This window comes from Dreissena polymorpha, chromosome 13 (genome assembly GCF_020536995.1).
Source record: "Dreissena polymorpha isolate Duluth1 chromosome 13, UMN_Dpol_1.0, whole genome shotgun sequence".
Taxonomy (NCBI): domain Eukaryota; kingdom Metazoa; phylum Mollusca; class Bivalvia; order Myida; family Dreissenidae; genus Dreissena; species Dreissena polymorpha.
Genome location: NC_068367.1, coordinates 37030892 through 37054389, shown reverse-complemented (window position 1 = coordinate 37054389; position 23498 = coordinate 37030892). Strand labels below are relative to the sequence as shown.

At 35.4% G+C, this 23498-nt stretch overlaps 3 protein-coding genes across 5 annotated transcripts in view; 2 read left to right on the top strand and 1 right to left on the bottom strand.

Annotated features, from left to right (window-relative positions):
• The first annotated feature begins 1860 nt into the window (after positions 1-1860).
• Positions 1861-12689, top strand: LOC127854873 (inositol hexakisphosphate kinase 1-like). Its single transcript, XM_052389972.1, has 6 exons — positions 1861-2145; positions 4654-4993; positions 6407-6584; positions 10237-10334; positions 11077-11252; positions 11622-12689. The coding sequence occupies exons 2-6, from the start codon at positions 4663-4665 to the stop codon at positions 12609-12611; spliced, it is 1773 nt and encodes a 590-aa protein (XP_052245932.1). The 5' UTR covers positions 1861-2145; positions 4654-4662; the 3' UTR covers positions 12612-12689.
• Positions 12690-14949: 2260 nt separating this feature from the next.
• On the bottom strand, positions 14950-15765 carry LOC127854885 (uncharacterized). The gene is made up of 2 exons (XM_052389993.1): positions 15578-15765; positions 14950-15415 (listed from the first exon to the last, which is right to left on the bottom strand). The coding sequence occupies exons 1-2, from the start codon at positions 15760-15762 to the stop codon at positions 15097-15099; spliced, it is 504 nt and encodes a 167-aa protein (XP_052245953.1). The 5' UTR covers positions 15763-15765; the 3' UTR covers positions 14950-15096.
• A 105-nt stretch (positions 15766-15870) lies between these two features.
• Positions 15871-23498, top strand: part of LOC127854870 (uncharacterized) — a 39975-nt gene continuing 32347 nt past the window's right edge. For 2 of the 3 annotated variants that reach the window (XR_008037182.1, XM_052389957.1), the window contains exon 1: positions 18306-18642. Coding sequence is in view for 2 of the 3 variants with exons in the window: in XM_052389957.1 (XP_052245917.1) it covers positions 18532-18642 (111 nt within the window). In the remaining variant the exon portion in view is untranslated. Of the gene's footprint in view, positions 16002-18305; positions 18643-23498 lie in introns of those variants that run through there. The other variant, XM_052389958.1, reaches the window with a different exon arrangement.

Here is a 23498-nt window from a genome sequence, read left to right as displayed (position 1 = left end):
ACGATTCTAATGATTTGTGAAATTTTACAAAAAATATCAAACCGTTTCTAGTGGGATTCACTGATTATCGGTACGGAAATTTTTTATTCTGAATATTTGAGATTATGTGTTTATTTAAAGTTAATAAGTTTGCTCAGGGACACATTAATTTATATAGGTCTCTTTTTGATTGTGTATTCAATGTAGCATTATAATAAATCGTCGTTAAGTAGTATTGTTTAAATATTCAAATGATTTTAGGTCTGCATTGAGACGTTCTGAGTTCGCATGGCAGAAAGCGAATTTTGAAAATTATTATTTTAAAATGATAGGCGCAAAATATAGTTTTGCAACAGTTAAGTGAAGAATCGTTAAGACAATATTTTTGACGCAGTGATGAATACATCATGGGCGAGCATAAAATGTATGGGGTAGAAAGATATATAAAATAATTCAAATCAGTGTTGCTATTTTTCATCAGTCTATATCTTTATTTTAGTCACGTAGTCATGCACGTTTTCCAATATGCATGAAAACATTTACATTTAACTAAGTGTTCATATCTGTATTTCAGTTTGTGTGTTCAAACATGTAAACGTTTCATACTGGTTGTTTTGTATGGTAAATGTGCCTGCTTATTTCCCACATGTATAGTTAATCTCAGTATTTAGGACTAAGTACTCCTACTTGGGACTTAGTATCGCATATTTAGGACTTATAATTGTTTGTGCCGCTTATATAGGATTTACTATCGCCTATTATGAGAGAGTGAAATGCTGACTGATTTTTCAACCGTCGCATTGGGATTTTAAAATACACTATATCCAACGCACAGCCTATGTTAAACCAACAGCCGACCCACTATGGAGCCATTTAGCTATAAACGATATGTATATAAACACTTGTGTCTAGTTGTTTACCGCATAACGTAAGTTGGACTCTCTTCCTTATTTTGTGCAGTGTCAACTATATGTACTCATTACGCGAATAACTTGACTCATACGTGCACTATCGTTTTAATGATGCACGTTATTAACAGAGTAGGGAAATTATAATCAAGCAGTTGACGTACAAGTGTTTCCATGCTCACATGCTAACTTGAAACCAAGCATCTTCTAGAGTGGATGCTTATTAGTGTCAGCTTTCTCTACTAACAGCTCACTGCACCTAAATTTGACTCGTTCTGGTAAAACGGGGTTTAATTTATTTGAGTAAATTGTCGTTGCTGATTAACGTGTGCATTTCAGATAAGCTAGATGTCTGGGGCCGTATTCCAGTAGCTTCTAAAGTTAAAAAATAACTTATGTTGAAATATCGCGCAATATTTTTTCTTATCACCGCCATTTTTTCTTAAAACATAAGATTTCACTTAAGTTGAATTCTGGTAGCTTCATTAACGTAATTAATTTCTTTACACTGTGTATTTTTTCTCATATATTTAAAATTAAGTTAACATCCTTTAACTCCTAAAGGAATTTCTTAAAGAGAAATACTAAGAGTCTCATGTTTTGTTTTTTACATTTCAAATTTAACTTAAGAAATTTATTTAAGAAATTTCTTAACTTAAGTGAAAACTTAACAAGCTACTGGAATACGGCCCCAGATCAGAAGAGACTTTCGTTTAACAAAAACTACCTTTAAAGCGGAAAGTATCGTCTCTGATTAGCCCTGGATTTCACAAGCTATCGTTGGACGACACGTTACGAACATGCATTAAGCCCTGTTTTCGCGGTGCGAGGCTCAATTTTTTCAGTGTTTATAAGTTATGTTTTTGTTAACATCTGACTAAAATTTCAAATATTTACTCCTATTTTGTCAAGAATGATATTTACTTAAAATGCATTAGCTAAGTGGTTGACGGATGGATGGCTTTATGAGACGATTAGTAGACGATGGAGTTTAAACTCCATTGAAGTGTTCGATTGAAATGCCTTCGCTGGTATATTTCGTTTGTCGAAATATCGAGTATCCAAAATACTTTAGCGCAGCATATCGCCCGAATCAAACGGCGTAAAACTAATTTAAGTTGTGAAATCTGCAATGTTTATAATAATTGCTGGTAACCTACAATCTGCTAATTTCAGTGATCGTCACGTACTTACTGTTCATTACCGAGCTGTGCACGGATTATAACTGATTAACATGGTTGGTGATAAGTAATCTAAAGTAAGTTTAAAATAATAAGTCATCCAATATGTAAAATGTTTTCATTATGCTTGTTCTGTTTTATATGTTTCCTCAACGATTTATAATCGATAACAATGTATTAGATGCATTCCAATCTTAAATCGATACAATTAACATACCTTAGCGATACTATTTGATTATTTGTTACTAGCTGAATTGTAAGTGTATGTGTTATGTACTTATTATAAGTCTTTATTTGAATATATAGAACATACATCTCCTTGTTATGCTTATTATAATATTTTGCGATAACCGACTTAAAATAGACTTATGCTTATTTAATTATTTAAATATTTATTTATTGAAACTATGACATATAGTAAAGTATATATTATCACTGCATTCATGACATGCACAGCATTTGTATGTACACGCAAAATGGTGTTCATGGATTCTCAATGAATGACACTTCCCTATTAAGATATTTTATAAACATTCATATGCAATAACGCATTCTATTTGTTATAGCATACTGGCTTGTTAAAAATTAAAAGAATGAAAACAAACACCATTGGGTAACCTATACGTGAAATTCACCACGTAAGATACATCTGAATGGCATTTAAATAAATCAAAGCTTTGGCAGTGTTGAAAGACTGATGTCTAGAAAGGAAAAAGATATCCCTTAACAGTTGTCATGCCCCTCTCCCTCAACCCCCGTAGACTTTGGTGACAATAACAAAACGAAATATATTTTATATCACTTTATATGTATAAGGAAACGTAACAGAATCGTAAATAAAAATATGCGCCAATATATTATAAACATTTAACCACTATCGTACTGGTCATATTACGGCATATGTCGGGGAACATGAAATCTCGGTTATGGAAAACTTTGCTGCAGAAATTTTAGTTTCAACCTTCATAGTCATGGCACAAGATGAAAATCATACTAAGGACATAGTTGTATGGATTTCTTTCTGCGCTGTCAAAAACAAATCAGCTTGTCGAAAGCGCACTTTTATGTAACTATATATGCACAGCCAAACATGCATTTCCGTTTCATGTCATTTTAATCGTAGCATGCGCGCAAAAACTCGTTTTCGCGTGACATGCTAAACGTAATTTGATATGGTGAACGCTTAGCAATGTTTGAAAATATATGAGATGGCAAAATGACACACAAAAAATCGGCTTTCTACGCGTGCGTTAATTGTCTCCTCTGATGCTGATAAGCCTCCAATGTATTCATATTACATGTAACCCATTTATGCCCAGTGGACTCTCCCATCCTTCTAAATTGGATCAATTTATTTCCAAAATTAGGGGTGTCAAGTATATTTATTTCTATATTTAGAATATTTCATAAAGAAATTCATTTAAGCAAACAGCGCAGACCCAGATGAGACGCCGCATTATGCGATGTCCTTTTTTCAGGACGCTAGGCATGAATGGGTTAAGATGCGAGCGCCTAAAATTGATAATATAACGGTGTAACCTTCTGTCCTGTATGTATTTTTTCTAATTAACCTGTACGTTCTGCATAGCCCTAACTGTAACCCATAGGCCGGATTAATGAAGTACAATAAAAATTAATGATTCAACGACAATGATTCAAGGAAGGAAAACGGCGCTCACGCCAACACGTTAATGCGACACTGACACAGGTGTAATACAACCATGCGGAATTTGATACCCTCTCAATCGTTTTTCATCCTCGTAGGAAGATAAAAACTGCTATACGATTTAAATAACACTACTTAAAATGATTGTTAAGGTTTTACGAGTTGACAGATTTTGTGACTTTTTTGCTTTTGTGTTGTGCCTTTTCAAGGTTTATTTTGCACTCAAAATTAGTCAAAATAAAATATAGCATGCGCCTTAAATACAAAATATGATATGCCCGATCGGTACAGTGTGAAAACACCAAAATACAACAGTATCCATTAGAGATTCGTTAGGCCTTCAGGAGAATGGTTTACATTTTATTGTTGTTATTGTAAAGAAGTGTACATAGTTAATGTAGTGAAATGTGAACAGAAAATCGTGATTAATTGTACAATTGTGATTATTGGCCTTTCAAAAACATGTTAAAACTACTGTCTATTCAAATAAACCAGCAAAGATAGCTAGCGGTCGCCAACGCATTATGTGTAGCATAAAACTGAAATCGTGTGGAAATATTCGTTAAATTTGCACTATTTCCTATCATTTGGTTCTGATTCAACTGTAAGGTCCCTTCAATATCGCTCGATTGGACATCGTTGGCTACGTACTACTTACAAGAACCCCGTGTTCTCTTAAGTATACTTTAATGTACCCGGGGTGCGGAAAATATGTACCCAGGTGTATAGCCGTATGCCTTTAATCTTATTTTCCGTACCAGAAGTGCAGTATAGTATGCTTAGGAGTACACGGGTACGTTTTAGAAGTACCTGAGGCGACAACACCCAATGGAGCTTAACTGTAAGACTAGTATTAGTGCATTATTTAATATTCGTACGTGGCGATTCAAATAATTAATCAAAATGTCTTAACATTCAGCACTAAATCATGTCGGGACATCTGGAGACGAAACCACATGACTTAACTACCGGCGATAACAGAAAACCCAGAGCGTTGAACGTTTGCCGTTCTGACGTAAATGACGACGGCATCAACAAAGAAACGTCATCGGATCCTCGTCCAATCAGATCGAGTTCCGGTTTCCCGTGTAACGATGACGTCACAATTGAACTTCGACTTTTCAAACACCAAGTCGGAGGTCACACGTGCGTTCTGGAGATTGGGCGGACGTCGATTTGTAAACCGTTCGTCGAGCGAGAGAGCCGGTTTTATGTGAACGCGCCGGACGCATTGAAGCAATTTATTCCAAAGTACTTAGGTAAGTAGATTATGTTCTACTTTATGTGGTCAGTGGAAGGGTTATATAACTATTCACGTTATTGTACTAGACACATGACATGTTTACTGAATTGAACAGAGGAATTAATCTGTATTATACTTAGCTCTATCGATTTTTCTGATTGACTCATAAAACCTTTTCAACAGAAATCCAGATGTGCCTTCTTAACTTCGTGTGTGTTTGTTTAGTTGTTTATTATTATTTAAAAGTCGTTTTCAACAGAATATCAGTCATATCATGGCGTCAGTTAACCAGCCTTTTTCAGTTAACCAGCCTATTTCAGTTAACCAGCCTATTTAAGTTAACCAGCCTATTTTTTTCCTTCTTTGGCTGGTTTATAATTGCATGCACAATACTTATGCCATGAACTGAAAACTGTAATACTTGAATAAGAGGTAGCGCGAGAAGTTCGGTTCGGACCCACAATAATCCACAATAATGAAGTCCATCTGACTATCGTTGGGCATTCTTTCAACTCAATGCTTCATTAAGCAATTTATCATGTTTTAAACCTGAAATATGTTGTGGAGAAAAGTAGGAAAATGCGGTGGTTTTCATTATCACCAATCATAAGACACCCAAAACATCACTAGCATCCATAACACACACAAAGTCATGAAAAAGTTTTAGAAAATTTTGTATTATAAAAAAATTATCTAGAACTTACCGCATATCATTAAACGGTTATGTTTCCATTAACAAAAATAACAACTCGAGGTCCCTGTGGCATCGTGGACATGTTGTCCGCCTAGTAATCCGGAAGTCATTGGTTTTATCCCATTTCTGTGATCGTTCTGCTCCTTTATGACACGCGATTGTCCATGTTAGCGTCAGCGCCCGTATCCACCCACAAATTCTAAGACTTAAGTTTAAATATAAATAAAAAATCATAAAACTCTTTTGTTCTTTAACTTCTTGAACGTCAAGCATTGCAGTTAATTCATTTAATGATATAAGTATCATATGAATCTTGTTCTGAGAAAACTGGGCATAATGCAAGTGCATAAAGTGTCGTCCAAGATTAGCCTGTGCGGACTGCATCAGGGACGACACTTTCCGCTTTAATGACATTTTTCGTTTAAATGAAATCACTTCTTAGCAAAAATCAAATTTAGGCGGAAAGTGTCGTCCCTTATTAGCCTGTGCGGACTGCACAGGCTAATCTGGGACGACACTTTACGCACATGAATTATGCCCATTTTTTTTCAGAACACGACTCATATAGAACAAAATATTAATGATATGCATACCATTTTTGCGTGTGATGTGTTTTATTGAGTGCACAACTTTACTTTATTCTTAGAGTGGGTTTGTGAATAAGGGCTCTGACTTTTGACGCTAAAGAGCAAAAGTGGAAAGGTCTTAACATAAAAATCTGAATTTCAACCCCAGGTGAGACCTACGTAAGCTGCGAAGTGAAGGACTCCCGGAAGTGCCTCATGGCGACCGTGCCGCGCGCGCTGATTAAAGACGAGGACATGTCGTTTTACGACAACGCGGGCACGTGCGACTTCCTGGTTGCAAAGCGACGGAAGATGCAGCCGAAAAGCGATGAAATGACGAATGATTGGTAAATGCACTGTTCGGCTGATGTGATAAATCGAATACAAACCTATTCGCGCTTAATATTTGTTCATGTCAGTGTAAGATCGTTTGTTATTTCGCGGGTGATCATAGAAAATATATTTTCACGAATGGCGCAGCCACGAGTGAAAATATTATTTATCTATGATCACGAGCGAAATAACAAACGATCTTACACTGACATGAACACATTTTGTGTTTCTTTTATGCCTCTTTTTCAAGAAAATAATTAACAGCTGTTTCCCTTTTGCTGAAAAGTTACCCTTTTTCGGAGTTTCTCCCGTGGCGTGCCTCAATTCCTTGATATGACGTCATTTTGTTGACGAAATGAATTCATTTTGTTGACGAAATTACTTCATTAGTCCAGGGTTATTCTTCAGTTAAACTATTTGACAATGTAAATAAACGGTAAAAAAGCATAAAACTAAAAGAAAACGTGTTGGATTCGGTGGTATATCGATTTTCTTTCACTCGTGATCATAGAAAAAATATAAACAATGATATAAACAAGGCAAGTACATCTTCATATGATAATCTAAAAATAGAAAAAGGAATTCCGAAAATATGTTCTTTTCATCGGTGAAAATAACAATTGTGTTATTTTCACTGCTGTTATTTCACTGCAGAAATGTCATATTTTAATAGGTATAAAAGAAATAATTATATTAACATCAATTGTTCAAAACACAACACAAATTATTTCACCAAAAATATTCTAGTTTGATTCTTTACGTACAATAATAGATCTAACATGAATTCAACGTGGATTTTTTCTCAATGACTGCACAATATTAAGACAAAAGAATGTATTTGAACATAATAATGGTAACAAGCAATTTTATTTATGAAAAAATGGGTACTTAACATGACATGGTTATATGTTATTTTTATATACATATAATCCTTACTTGATAGTTACCGTTAATCTAGTAACAGTCGTCGAGCGAAAATTGTGTGGTTAAGCTACACCCCAGGAATACCTATACCTTGTGAGCAGCATAATACCATCCGAGCAGCTTTGTATATTTTAGCGTGAACTTACATAGGGTAAGTAAATTGGAAAAATTAAAAATTGTCAAAGTCCAATTTCAAACAACTGTGTATTAACATTGATAAAAAAAAGGTATTGGCCTACATGTAGAAAAAAATTCTGACAAATTTTCTTTAAAAAAATGAGCGAAATGTGGCTCCCATAAGTAGACGATCGGGCAAAATGGGCCATTTTCAGGCATTTAGGGTAGAAAAACTGCTTTAATTTGCAAGCCAATACAATAATTAAAGAATTTATACAAACTTACACATGGCTGCCATAACCTCTCAGCAGGGTTTCTCCGGAAAACATTTTTGTTGAGAAATTTGCGTTTTTAATGACAATGTTGGGAAAACATGGATACCATCTGGAGAAGAATATGAAACCTTATGTAAGCAGCAACTTTATAATTCTTTTAAGTGACAAAAACCCCTAATTTCCAGCCATTTTGTTGCAATTTCTTTGCTTTGTAGAGGCCTATAGTAAGCGTATGTGGGTACATATGCATACAGATGTACTTTTAATGCATTATATATTATCAATAGTGTCTTTTCAACATGCGCCAGTTTTATTTCATTTTACCAACACTATCTAGGAAAATATAAAGAAAGACTTGACTACTCTGTCACATAAATTAATTGGTTAGGTACATAGAATGATTTTTTAATAAGTGTTACAAATGTACTTTTAATGCATTATATATTATCAAAAGCGTCTTTTCAACATGCGCCAGTTTTATTTCATTTTACCAACACTATTTAGGAAAATATAAAGAAAGACTTGACTACTCTGTCACATAAATTAATTGGTTAGGTACATAGAATGATTTTTTAATAAGTGTATGTGGGGGTTGTATGTATACTATTTAAGAAAATTTGTCAGGATTTTTTCTACATGTAGGCCAATACCTTTGTTATCAGTGTTAATACACAGCTGTTTGAAATTGGACTTTATTTTTTTTTTAATTTTTATAATTTACTTCCCCAATGTAAGTTCACGCTAAAATATACAAAGCTGCTCGGATGGTATTATGCTGCTCACAAGGTATCGGGTTTCCTGGGGTGAGCTACCTCAAAATTAACCCATTTATGCCCAGTGGACTCTCCCATCCTTCTAAGTTGGATCCACGTATTTCAAAAATTAGGGATGTCTAGTATATTTATTTCTATATTTAGAACAATTCTTACAGAAATTCATTTAAGCAAACAGCGTAGACCCAGATGAGACGACGCATCATGCGGCGTCTCATCTGGGTTTACGCTGTTTGCAATGTCCTTTTTTCAGGACGATAGGCATGAATGGGTTAACGAACTTATGAGCATCGCTCTAGTTAAACGAGGCTTTATGCATGCACACACATGCTTATCAGGGACGCCACATTCCACCACGTTAAATATATGTTTTGCTTAGAGGAGACATCCTTTAAACAAAAACTTTCATAAAAGCGAAGTGTCGTCCATAATAAGCTTCTGTGAACTGCACAGTCTAATCTTGGACTACACTTTGCGCATATGCATTAGGCCACATTTCTGCTAGTGCTCGGCTAATTCATATAATAACATCAAACCGTGTAGAAATATCATGCTATCATTTCAAAATTGCTTGCCTGATCATGTGATCATGTCAGAATCTGTGCAATATGTGCTTGGTCGCACAGGTGGAAGTAACGTACCCTGGATAGTATATTCAAATAAATATATAAAATCATGTTTAATGAGTGAAAAAATGAAGAAAAAAAAGCGAAAAACAAATCCCCACCCTCTGATATTAAAATCATAACAAGGTCATTAACTAGAATTTTCATAGGCCTTTCTTCGCGGGTCGCAAATATGTCAAAAATAATAATAATCCAAAACATCCCTTGGTCCTCTTATGGGCAATTGGACAACCTTTCAAAAAAAGTTTACTTCAAAGAAATCCGTTCAGCCGTTTACTCACAGTCGGTCGATAACCAAGCAATATTTCGAGCCAAACGGTCTACAAGAATAAATGTGGGACAGACGTTCACACAATATTTTTGAGTTTTAATCGATAGCTCGCGTCCTATTCCTTTCAAACAACGAGGCATGTCACATAATGCATGCATATGCAACCACGGACACCAAAAACTTGATTAAAATCGACTTACTTGCGAGCAAATTACGCGTTTTTTATGTTCCTCTCTCCGAGAAATGTCAACTGGCTAATGTTGTTGTTGTTACAAACATTGGGGTCAAATCCGTAGTACTTCCGAATGTAAAACACATTAGCCATTTGACATTTCTCGGAGCGAATTTCCTGGACGAGTTTAATAAAATATGGTATGATATGTTAACGAGTGTCAGATCTTTTTTATCACGTGCTTTTAAATGAGCAAATTAAATAAATATTTACGCAACATGATGATAAATCCCGAATATTGTTTACATTTCGTGACGTCATTTGACGTTGCAACGTCATTTCATCAAAACAACAAAATGCGATTGGTCAATAAACGAAAACTAAGCCAATGAAAACGCTTAAAAATGTTGTATTACACATGTGTAATATAACAAAAAAATATGTAATGGTTGTATTACATGGGAAACAGGGTATAGCATGTGATAAAAAATGTGATGTTTTTCTGCAGTGAACTCCAAGAGACTTCGAAGCTCCGCTCATGGAGTAGCACGTGCATAGACAGACAGATCAGTCGCTATGGATTCTGGGCCAACAACCAGCCTCAACGTATCCTTTACTGTTTGTGCATCATGAATTCATTCCGTGCCCGTATTTAGAATAAAATATAAGAATACAATAAAGAATTTTTCGTTAAATAGGCATATTCAAAAATCCCTTTAATATCGAGTCGAACTTGATATGAACGCATCATTTTTCATGTATTACATTATGTCAATGATATACACATCAGTGGAAGCTTGTATGTATTTAAACGCTGGGCGTATTTTTCATGGTTCAAGTCTATTCTTTATTCTTAAGTCATAGAATCTGTTGGTGAAAACGGGTCCTGTTTTCTGTCATAATAAGCGTTGGTTTCTTTGTATTTTAATACACGTTGTCATTCTGTTAGTGCTTTCGTTTGCACCCTCCTAGGCATCAGGTTCATTTCTCACCTACGGCGCATTTGAGCTTTGGTTTGTTGTGTCCGTACGGTATTGGTTGGGTTTGCTCTGAGTAATACGGAAGCGCGGCACCACAAGACTATTCTAAATGTTTTCCGAAAAAGTTGGTAACTGCAGGTTAAATAACAAATTAGTCCCTATGTTTGCGGGTCTAGTCAACAATTATGATATGTTGTTTTTTGTCAACAACGGTATATTGCCACATTCAGGTTATTCTTTTTAAGCATATATCACGAAAGTGTATTGCAAGCTTGCAACTATTTCATCGGGTTTGCGATGCAGTGTTCAAATAGTTCTTACATCTAATCACAAAACGGAATTATGTATGCTCCTTAACGTCCAATAAGGTTTTATAATGCTTGAAAATCTTGTCTGGGACTGCGTCAAGCCGTGTATTATGGATCTCAAAATGGGCACACAACAATTCAGCGAAAATGACAACGAGGCAAAGCGGATGTTGAAAGAGCGCAGGTGCGCAGAAACCACTTCCGCCTCGCTTGGTTTTCGAATCTGCGGGACTCAGGTAACAAAAAAAAATATTAAAAAAAATATTCGTATTTTAATTTCTGCAATTTTGAGTTGACGAATATCAACACATTTCTTTCAACACAAACATTATGATAGAGGTAAAAACGAAGCGTATGTCATCTAGCAAAGTAGGCTTATTACCTCGCTCGAACTATTTTCTCAATCATAAACGGACTATTTTCTCAATCATAAACTGATCATATTGGCAATATGAGGCTATCTCTTGATAGGGTGCCGAAATCAAGCAGGTTTACTAAAAAAAAAATCGATGAATGGTTTGTTATGAACAAGAAATGTACATTGCTTTACCAGAAAAACTGACATTATAAATGGACGTGATTTAATGATAGGTTTTTGTTTCCAGAGTTATCAAATTCAAACATCGGCCTACATCTTCCACGACAAGTACTACGGACGATCACTTAATGAGCTAAGTACAAAAGAGGAGCTACGCCATTTCTTTCACAACGGCGTCTTTCTGCGTTGTGACGTCATAGAACAAATGATTAAGAAAATTGTGTCACTCGAATGTGTTCTTGTTAAAGAAAAACATTTCAATCTGCATTCCACATCGTTGCTGCTGTTATATGACGGTCAGGTTGCTGATGACGTCATCAGTGTCGCTAGCAATCAATTCATGAAAAAGAACGGTGTGACGGAAGCAGTGCGGAAAGGTGATGACACAATTACTCCAAGCAGCTCATTATCCAACGGGCTTTCGACTCAGCCAATGTGTTTACAAGACAGTTCAAAGTGGGATGTACAAAATGAACGGCTGAAAATGAAGTCTTTCCCTGACGTCAAATCTTTTACGCGCGATAGTGCAAATGGTGATGTTCCCAATGACGGGCTGACATTGAACTCTTCATCTGACGTCAAATCATCGTCAAGCGTCCCGCCGCAAAACGATTCGTGGTTAGACCACTGTGATATCTCTCAAAGTCGATTGGTCAGCAGAGAGAATTGCGCTTTGCCTCACGTCGAATTCCTGCCCGTCGAAAAAGGAAATTCTGGCATCGTACAGTGCCAAAATGAAAACGTAGAAAACGCACCGGTGAAAAATCCTCACACATCGAGACATAATGTAGAAAGCATAGAATCTTCCTCAGGCATTGACGCGATTGTCACAAATGTATTCAATGGGGATGCCGTGACATATGCCAATCAACAGCGAGTTTTTACTTCAAATGTTGAGCAACAATGTAAGATCGATATGAGACTAATAGATTTCGCTAATGCTATTGATAAAACGCCCGATGTAGAAAATGGAGAGAATCGACCGATTCTGTTTGGATTAGGAAAACTTAAAGCAATGCTCAATGAAATTCTCCAAGAGGAGATCCATCATCAGTAACTGGTGATCAATTGCTCGTTGTCGGATCAAGTACTAATTAAAGGAACCCCTGATAATCTTAAGAATACTACAGTATACCCCAGGGGTCCGTCTTATCAAAGATCGTACGACAATGTTAACTTACGATTGAATTTTGTAATTTTAAAATATAAGTGATAATGATTTGTATGTTTCGAATATAAAGGATATTTGACAGCTACTTTGAAAATGAATGGAAATGTTCAACAAAAGTAATTATAAATGTGACGATTACGTATTTATGGCGCTTCGAAAATTGCATCGTAAGGTGAGAATGTCGTACGATGTTTGATAAGACGGGCCCCAGGTACGGACAATACGCTTAAAGGCGACCGGTCATACTCCGGGTACTTGTTTGTATATTTTCCGTGTCCGGGTATTTTGTAGTATACCTAAGAGTACCAGTGGTATTTATAAGTAATATCTGCCAATGATCAATCGAGCGCAACTGGTATCATAACGATTTTTATATTAACGTTTCAAGAATTGAGGCCAAACCTGTTTAATTCAATGTTTATTTTAATCAAGCCTAATAGTGTATCGTATGTCGGAAAATAAAATATCAATTTCGAAATTTTCGTAAAAGAGTTGGAAAACATGAACAATTTGGAAAACAATCAGTTTAATGTCTCTTAATTTTTGTAAACGCAATGTGCAGCAAAAATATAAACAGTAATAACTGGTTAATAAGTGTAGAAAGAACTAAAGGTTCTGATGACATCAAATTGTTTGGCAAATAAGTTTATCTTTTAGGTTGTGTTTCTATAATTATGAACTCATAATTTTAACCGAAATCGGGATGCTAATTTTATTTGTACTGCCTAAATTGTACTATGAATAGCTTTTTTCTCCACCTTGTTTTAGATACGGTTAAAACATATTCATTCAGATTGTGCTGTTTTCAATGATTTATTTTAAGTGTCCGATTACCCAATGCAAATCTCTTTAAACTTTCACTTACACGTTTTCTGTCGATATTTATTACTAATATATATATTTCATACAGAATGTTATGTCAATGGAGTCAGATATTTTTTATAATTGCATGTTTTCATTCTACCAGATATTTATCAAACATTAGGTATATGTGTAACACAAGCACCAAAAAGACTCATTGGATTTTGCAATACATGTTGTTATATATTTTGTGTACGAAAAGTGTATATACTGTTTTATTTTAAAGTATACTCTGTTAATTGTTATTATAACAAACTGCCTACATGTAAATAATGTATTTATACATGCTATATTATGTAAAATGTATGTGCTTTATTTTTCGCATAAGACTATTTGGACAAAATTAAACATTTTAAACATATATATATTTCTATTTTAGGCTATTGTTTCATCTTGTAAATTTGTTTTCTTTATATGTCTATACATTAAAAATAAAGTACTTTTAAATCGTAGATTAAACATTTTGTAAATACTTTTTTGTTATCGTTTTTCGCTTAAATTTTCGTTTCTTTGTTTCTCAATGATACGTTTTCTTATGATTTATACTTGTTTGTTCTGTTACAAATCAGTGCCTTGTCATTTCCGTGTTCATTTAAATACTATGTTAAATGTCGACATATGCTTTTGCATTTTTCTAAATAAAAATTATATTTATATTTTAGCATAATAGACTGGCACCCACAAACAACACAGTATTTTTATAAATGTGATATTTATTAAGGCACAATATTATGTGTTAAAAATAATCTAAATGTGCATAACTTGTATTTTATAAAGTATATATAATGTTACATTCTGCTATTTTTTTATTGCAATTAAATATATATTTTTGTACATAAATGTTGTTTGTTACTTTTTGGTTTGCTGTTATCCAGCAGAAAACATTATACATATTCTGCTGATAAACCTAAAATTTCAGTAAAAAGTGACCTGTGTTTAAATATATGCAAATCATATGAGCCGCGTTCTGAGAAAACTGGGCTTAATGCATGTGTTTAAAGTGTCGTCTCAGATTAGCCTCTGCAGTCCGCACAGGCTAATCAGGGACGACACTTTCCGTTTTTATGGTATTTTTAGTTTCAAGGAAGTCCCTCCTTACCGAAAATCAAGCTAAGGCGGAAAGTGTCGTTTCTGATTAGCCTGTGCGGACTCTGGGATGACACTTAACGCACATGCATTAGGCCCAGTTTTCTCAGAACAAGGCTCATGTATTTGATACTAAAATTTTAAGACAATTGCGCTACAATCATATCGTGTATACATGCCCTAACGCCAACTTGGCAGACATTACAGTAAAAGCAAATAAAATCACAATGAAAAATATAGAGAAAATATGAGTTTATAATACAACAACTTAGCATTTGTCTAGGTTTTGAGTACATGTAAAACCAATATTAATACTAACCAATTAAGTTTATTGCAAGTCACGTTAACATAGGGCTGCAATGAACCGGTGGTACCAGCGAGAACCAGGGGCGCCTCTGGAATCGGGGCGTCTCCTGAGTCCTGCTCAACCACCCGCTGATACCTCTTTTGGGGCGGAAAGCGAAAAGTAAAACATGGAAGGGGTGGTTGCATGGGTCTGGGAAGCTGGAGGCGATACTTTTACCGCTGGTCGCGGTGTGTCTGGCGAGGTCTCTTGATAGAACGGCGCGCGGCTGTTCAGGTCTTCCTGCGTGGGATGATTGATCGCGGTTCGGGTGGCATGGATATCCTTAAGTGAGATCGACGAGGAACTGGACCTGGCGGGCTGGCGGTGTCTGGCTCTGGTGGCATGGATATTCTCATGCAGGATCGACGAGGAACTGGACATGGCGGACAGGCGGTGTCTGAATTAGTCAAATTTAATTAGACTTTTTTATTTTATTTGTTTATGCTCAATTGCATAGATAGCCTAATGCGTAAAACGCCGTTTCCTGTGTAGAGCATGTAATTGATATCTATGGGGGAGATGTTAAGTACGCTCCCACAGTGGGGATCGAAGCCATTACCTCCCGGTCGCTAAGAAGACACCATATCCATTTCGACACGGAGACCTCGGTGCCTGATTCCGCCTGCTTCTGGGCGAGGCGCGTATGGGCGGCGATGGGTTTCCTCCCTCGCCACATCTTCTTCTTGTGGGTGGAGCGTGCGGCATAGGCTTCCTGCATGAGCCTTGGTACAGGCTTATAAACATAATTCCACATCCTTTATTGTACACAAAACCAAAAAACATTAGTTTGAATAAGTACCTTTAGCTTCTATTTTTTATATATATATAGGACCATTGCGAATAATAGAATAATACATGGCTCTTTTCTTCTGCGGCCTCGAAATTCCCGTGTTGATGATGGGTGTCCTTTCAAAATGACGTCTCAAAGAGACAGAGCGACTTTAAACCTCAAATCAAACATGGAAGCCAGATTTCGTATTCGCGTAAGTGGTTGAAATCTGGAGTCCTAGTTTCTAAATTCAGTAGATGTTTTGTATATTTCTTTATCACAATGTGTTTATACAGAACAATGTATTTGTTATCATAAACGATCAGAACTTGTTGCAGTCAGATAAATTGCTTTACATTCTTTTCAACTAACAGTGCTGTGTTGCGTTTAATGTTATTATGGTTGTACATTAACCCATTTATGCCTACCGTCTAGAAAAAAGGCCTTGGCAAACAGCGTATGCCCTGATGAGACGCCACATGAGGCGGCGTCTCATCAGGGTCTCCGCTGTTTGCTGAAAGGAATTTCTCTTAGAAATATTCTAATTATAGAAATAAATATATTAGACATCCTTAATTTTGGAAATAAACTGAAACAATTTAGAACAATGGGAGAGTCCACTAGGCATAAATGGGTTAAATTTGAATCTGATAAATCTAAATCAAGCGTTCTAATGTGGTCCGTCTGTATAAGGTAAATTCTGTATGGCGATGTTAAATCATGGATACACTTGATTGTGTTAATTAGTAGAGAACCATCTATTACCAAGAAAAGCGCATGTAATTATCATACTAGATTGCTACATATTGTGTGTTTAACATTGTGTGTTTAACAACCTTGTTAACGGAACTGTGATTTGAAAGCACCACCGGTTGATGATTTGTTATTCCTTATACCAAGCAAGCCTGTTAACCCTTTGCATGCTGGGAAATTTGTCGTCTGCTAAAAATATCGTCTGCTGAATTTCAAAAATTATCATTTTCTTCGATTTTTTTTTCAAAGAATACTATCGGAATAGCAAACAGTTTGAATCCTGATGAGACACCACGTTCTATGGCGTCTCATCTGGATCTAAACTGTTTGCAAAGGCTTTCAAAATTCGGTTCAAGCACTGTAAGAGTTAATGACACGTCTATGTATGAAGTGAAAATTGCCTGCGGATGCCCATAGCTATCGCGTTCGCAAGTAATACTTAACGCGTGTGCACGTCATAGCTATCACGCACGTCAAATCTCTCGCGAGCGCACGTGTTAGATACTTGTATCTCGTGCGCATGAGATAGCTATCGCGTGAGCACGTACTATAGGCTTCAAAAAAGTCATGTCCCCATCTATGCCGCCGTACTATGATCGCTAAATAAATCAACACATTTTGCTCAAACGTATGCATTACAGTTTAGACATAAAATTATTATTTTGGATATTATATTGTAAGGATAAGCATAGTTGTTCAACACTAAATCACTAAAATATGATAACGATAGAGGCTAAAATAAAATATTGCGCTGAGGCGGTATGCATTACACTAGGAAACGGTCGATAAATATACGATTTTATTTCGTGTCGAGTTCTCTCTTGCAAACCACATGCCTTATATTTGTATTGCTTAAATTTATTCAGCGTATAAATTATAATGCCCTTAAAAAATGCTGTCCTTTATATGCCAAATGTTGCATTTATATTGCGTAAATATTGTGGCTTTTGCATTAATTGCATAGGGATTTATCATTAGAAGTACAAATATATGGTTACCTTATTGGAAATTCCAGCTTCGCGATGAATGTTGCCGCAATAAAATTACTGGAATCGATCGTATCGACCCTTCTCAGCTACTTGATACCGCAACAGCAGGGATGTTGTAGTTCGCTCGAGAAACAAACGTCTGACTTGCTTGTTTAGCCGGCAGAGAAAAAAATCACGGACTCCAATATGAAAAGTACATTCGATGAGTCGCTTCAGTGGCATGTTTCTATCGTCCGCAGCATCATTTTAAAAGCGATTTGTATCGAGGCTCGGCTTCAAATTCGTTTATTAGCACAGTGTTATTGGAATCCTGGAGCTGAAAGGTTACTCATCACTTACATTTCCGATGTTGTGTAAACGGTAGATTTATTCGTCTGTCTGGATTTAGGATTTGTTAAGATGTTTTAATTTATCGGTAAATATTAACGACGTGAAAATACTACCGCAGTCTTGTTTCTGGAATAAATGTTTGTATTTCTTGATACATACGGATTATGATCCGCGCTATACGTTTGTGAATTGAGAGTTGTGTATAAGCGCTAAAAGCGTTTATTGTTGTGATTTAAGAGTTGTGTATACGTGCTAAAGGCATTCATAACTGTGAATTGAGAGTTGCGTACAAGCGCTAGAAGCGTTTATTGTTGTGATTTGAGAGTATAAGTGGTGTTCAGTATTGTGAATTGAGACCTGTGTTCTTCTCTTCACTTATAGCTTAGAACATGAAAGCGCTCCAAAATGTGTTTTAGTTTCTGAATGTTGTTTTGTATTTCTTGGCACTTACTTATAACTGATGGTGCACAAACGTTCCGCATTTGTGTTTCTAGAGGTAGTCTTCTATTTCATGGCTTTTAAATGTGTTTTGAAAAAGCCGGGCGCGTTCGTTATTTTGGAGTTTGTTTTGTATGTGCGTGTCTATAATAACTGATGTGAAAGCGAAAAAATGTTTAAGTATCTATACATTGTGTTTCGACGGGTGTACAAGTTAATATAGAATGGATCTCGATGGTAACTCGCGTTATCGCACGGAAAACGGTGTGTGACCTATTAAAGTTAATCAACGCCTTGTCAACAGAAGCAGCATCTTCTTCATTACGTACTATCGCCGCTTTCAAGGTACGTTGATATTGTATGTAAGTATGGTGATAGTATATATATATATATATATATAATAATAATAATAATAATAATAATAATAATAATAAAATCTTTATTTGAAGAAGATAGACTTGTTAAGAAATACATCAGATGAATTTACATAATATGCAATTTATATAATACATTGCTTATTTTCAACAAGGTCTTCTAACAGTATACAATTTACAACAAATACATCATATTTCATCTTGAGCAATAAGAACAAAACATAAAGAATCATATATGCATGCACACTTATAATAATATAAATTATAATTAAAAACAAATGACAGACATAAAACTACAATAACCATTAATGCAAGAACAGTATTTAAACATTCAACTAATGTTATTTACTAAAACAGCATGAAGCATGTTCAGTTTATTTCATAAAGTGTGAAAGAAATATAAGCTTTTAATTTTTTCTTAAATGTAATTAAATTGTTTGTTTGACGTATAGATTGGGGTAACGAATTCCAAATTGTTTTGCTAGAAAATTCAAACGATTGTTTGGTTATAGGTCAGTGCACTATAACAGTCAACAGTTATTAAGATAATAGTGGTATTACGCAGCTCTGTAAGTGTCTTCGTGTGAACATAATTGTCGCAAATGATAAATAATTGTCATACTCGATACATACATGTAACACGATATAATTAAAGGTATATTTGCCCCATTGCCCACGTTTTACAGTACAGCGTGTGTTATTCAAATATTTACGAAGGGTATTATTACATAAAATACTTTTCGCTAAACACGTTTTTGCATTTGTATGCATTCACCTCGCTGGAACGAGTTAGAGGAGGTGTATAATGGATTAACCTATTTATCCCTAGCGTCTAAAAAGGCATTAACAAACAGCGTAGACCCAGATGAGACGCCGCATGATGCGGCGTCACATCAGGTTCTGTGCTGTTTGCTTAAAGGAATTTCTGTAAGAAATGTTCTAAATATAAAAATGCATATATTTTACATCCCTAATTTTGGAAATAAATTGATTCAATTTAGAAGGATGGGAGAGTCCACTATGCATAAATGGGTTATATTAACCATGGACATATTCGTCTGTCAGTCTGGCTGTAGACTCAAACCTATCTGACGAAGTACTCGTTTATTGTGCTGAACCCATTTATGCCTAGTGGACTCTCCCATCCTTTTAAATTGGATCAATTTATTTACATAATTAGGGATGTCTAGTTTATTAATTTCTATATTTAGAATATTTCTTACAGAAATTCCTTTACACAATCAGCGCAGACCCTGATGTGACGCCGCATCATGCGGCGTCTCATCAGTGTCTACACTGTTTGTCAAGGCCTTTTTTCTAGACGCTATGCATAAATGGGCTAATACCACGAAGTTATGCATGTACAGGTGTTTTATCCCACGTTCAAAATTGCTGAAGTTGTCCCAGTTTTTAACGGAAAAATTATTTTTCATGATCTAATCACCTTGCTCAATATTATGACATAAGGCATTGTGGGTATTCGTGAGGCATTGTGGGTATTCGTGAGGCATTGTGGGTATTCGTCATATGCTCAATATTAGGACATGAGGCATTGTGGGTATTCGTTATTGCTGTGCCTAGGGCTAATTAAAACATTGAACAGATTCGAGTATTTCATCGATGCTTTCCATGATACATACGTCAATATTTCCACAATCGTCACTATTTACGGGAAGCCTATTTATCGTCAAAATATCAACGGCCTTTTTTCGTTGACCGAACATGTAATTATAGTCAAGGGACCCCACCCTGAATCGTCGCAGTTAGGCGTAGAATCAGTCGAACCAGTTATCTCGGTTTCAATACGTTATGATCGAACGCAATTTGTGACAAAGAGAATTTTAGAATCTATACAGGTTCGCATCACTGGGTAAATCGGATTACCGCTTATCTAAGGGTTGCTGCATTAAGGTAAGACGAGTTTTTCTGGTAATAATCATTATGGCATAAATATATTTAAAATGCAAGAGGACATATTGATCTGTATACTGATACTTTCGCTGTGTGAATTAAATGTACCTCTAGACAAATGCTTCAACAGTTTACAAGTATTGACACTAGTTATATTTTAATGTAACCAAGAGGAAAGACATTTCAATGTAAAAAAGGATGAAAGATGACAGGTTCATCTTCAAATTGATACGCAGCAGGGAACTAAAGGAGATTCTTGAACAATGTAAAAAAATGTCGTTTAACAAACGATTTGATGGTATTTGGATTTACTGATATTTAATCGCTAGGGATAACATTCTCTGGAAAATGATGGTTTTCCTGATTGTCTGTGATTAAGAATCTGCTGAATTTCTTTGAGAAATAGTACTCAAAGGGCGTACTTGCGAATGTTCGAGTCTCTATTAAAACAAAACGTTTACTTTGACCACTGTTGATGAACCCTGCGGATAAAGTAAAATCAATGAGATTCTTTATGAAAATGTTTCCACAAAATCATATCAGTTTAACAGTAACACATGTTAGTTTAAGTAACCGCATATTTATGCGCCACGCTCTGTGAAAATGGGGATTTAATGAATGTGCGTAAAGTGTCGTTCCAGATTAGCCTGTGCAATGCGCACAGGCTAATCAGGGACGACACTTTCCGCCTACACTTGATTTTTGCGAAGAAGAGACTTTCTGTAAACAAAAAGCATCATAAAAGCGGAAAGTATCGTCCCTGATTAGCCTGTGCGGACTGCACAGGCTTATCTTGGATGACACTTAACGCAAATTCATTGAACTCCCTTTTCACAGAGCGCGGCCCATGTTTAGTTTGAAACCGGTTAATCGTCTTCACAAACGAATAGTCGGTTAACCATCGCCATTCCTCTGTTAAATATACATAAACCGGTTAATCGACTTCACAAACGAATAGTCGGTTAACCATCGCCATTCCTCTGTTAAATATACATAAACCGGTTAATCGACTTCACAAACGAATAGTCGGTTAACCATCGCCATTCCTCTGTTAAATATACATAAACCGGTTAATCGTCTTCACAAACGAATAGTCGGTTAACCATCGCCATTCCTCTGTTAAATATACATAAACCGATTAATCGTCCTCACAAACGAATAGTCGTTAACCATCGTCATTCCTCTGTTAAATATACATAAACCGGTTAATCGACTTCACAAACGAATAGTCGGTTAACCATCGCCATTCCTCTGTTAAATATACATAAACCGGTTAATCGTCTTCACAAACGAATAGTCGGTTAACCATCGCCATTCCTCTGTTAAATATACATAAACCTGTTTATCGACTTCACAAACGAATAGTAGGTTAACCATCGCCATTCCTCTGTTAAATATACATAAACCGGTTAATCGACTTCACAAAGTTAACGAATAGTCGGTTAACCATCGCCATTCCTCTGTTAAATATACATAAACTGGTTAATCGACTTCACAAACGAATAGTCGGTTAACCACCGCCATTCCTCTGTTAAATATACATAAACCTGTTAATCGTCTTCACAAACGAATAGTCGGTTAACCATCGCCATTCCTCTGTTAAATATACATAAATCTGGATATTGTATAAATTTCATTGGAGATGCTCCATTAAAAACTTCTAAAATAATGTGAATTTTGTATCGATATAGGCCTATTCATTCATTTCTTCACCAAGACATCAACCTCGGTAGGGTTCAATTCAACGTAGAGAATTATTTTATGTAGATCTTTGTCTGCCGATATATAATATCCCAAATCGATAATTAGAATAATATACGCGCTGACTTTTTTACTTTTAATGGAAAGTATTCCTTTTGCGATAAGTGGATGTTAACTTATCATTTAATTATGTTTCGCCTTTCATTACTATAATATTATTTATATTAGTTGTGTCAATGACCAGGTTACTAACGACTTATGCTTATTTCTGCTTAGTTCACAAACTTTCTTGTAAAGTTGATATAATAAAGTCTTTTTGTGGCATAACCACTCAGCATTTGACTTTAGTACGACAATCAACAAAACTAAATGACTTCTCTTTTACTATAGGTAAGACTTATTATTATATTGTGTTTTTTTATTTTCTAGAATGAACTATTTTCTCCCTTAAATTATTACATTCAACAAAACATTTTTATAGGTATTATGATATATTTATAAATTCATTTTAATATCTTTTGGGGGAAAGGATATTGTTGTAGTAAAGTTAATCATTTATGCAAATGTGTTATTTGAGAGAAAAATCGTGACCTCATTGACACTCCCTATCAAAGATATTTTGCAACGAAATCCCTTTACCATAAAAACAGATTAAAAGCTTAAGTATAAATTTCTGTTTTGAATTCAATTTTTGTAGAGAAAATATTTTCAAGCCGAAACTGCCAACCTCGTGTCTATCCATGCACATGGGTTGAAGGGTATTCTACTTACCATTTAAACAAAGCTTCGAATATGAAAACTACCTCGCTTGGATATCTTATGATAAGTCAGGACACATTTAAACCGATAAGCCTTTCTTCAAATAGAAGTTGACAGATATAACAGGTTATCCCGTCAAGAACGAAAAGGTTAGCTATTTAACCAAAATGTTTGTCAAACTGAATATCACTTTCACTGCGTAGTACATTTTTATAAAGAATTGCGACAAAAAAATAACTATATCAGGACATCCTGGCCTACTATGGGTAAATAGGTATCAATGATGTCTTATAAAAATCTTGTAAAACTAAAACACATTCAAATCGTCTAGCTGCTTTATAATTGTTTGTTATTCTACATTGTTATACTCTTTATCTGTAATTAACAAACACAAACTTAAAACCTCATTGGTAATCATAAAAAGTTGTTCGCGCGTTGTATGCATCCATATTCATA

Coding starts and splice junctions, on each gene's coding strand:
- LOC127854885 (XM_052389993.1), bottom strand. CDS start 15,762: ATGTTTATAAGCCTGTACCAAGGCTCATGCAGGAAGCCTATGCCGCAC. Junction 15,416..15,577: donor GTCTTCTTAGCGACCGGGAG/GTAATGGCTTCG, acceptor TGACTAATTCAG/ACACCGCCTGTCCGCCATGT.
- LOC127854873 (XM_052389972.1), top strand. CDS start 4,663: ATGTCGGGACATCTGGAGACGAAACCACATGACTTAACTACCGGCGAT. Junction 4,994..6,406: donor ATTTATTCCAAAGTACTTAG/GTAAGTAGATTA, acceptor TTTCAACCCCAG/GTGAGACCTACGTAAGCTGC. Junction 11,253..11,621: donor TTCGAATCTGCGGGACTCAG/GTAACAAAAAAA, acceptor TTTTGTTTCCAG/AGTTATCAAATTCAAACATC.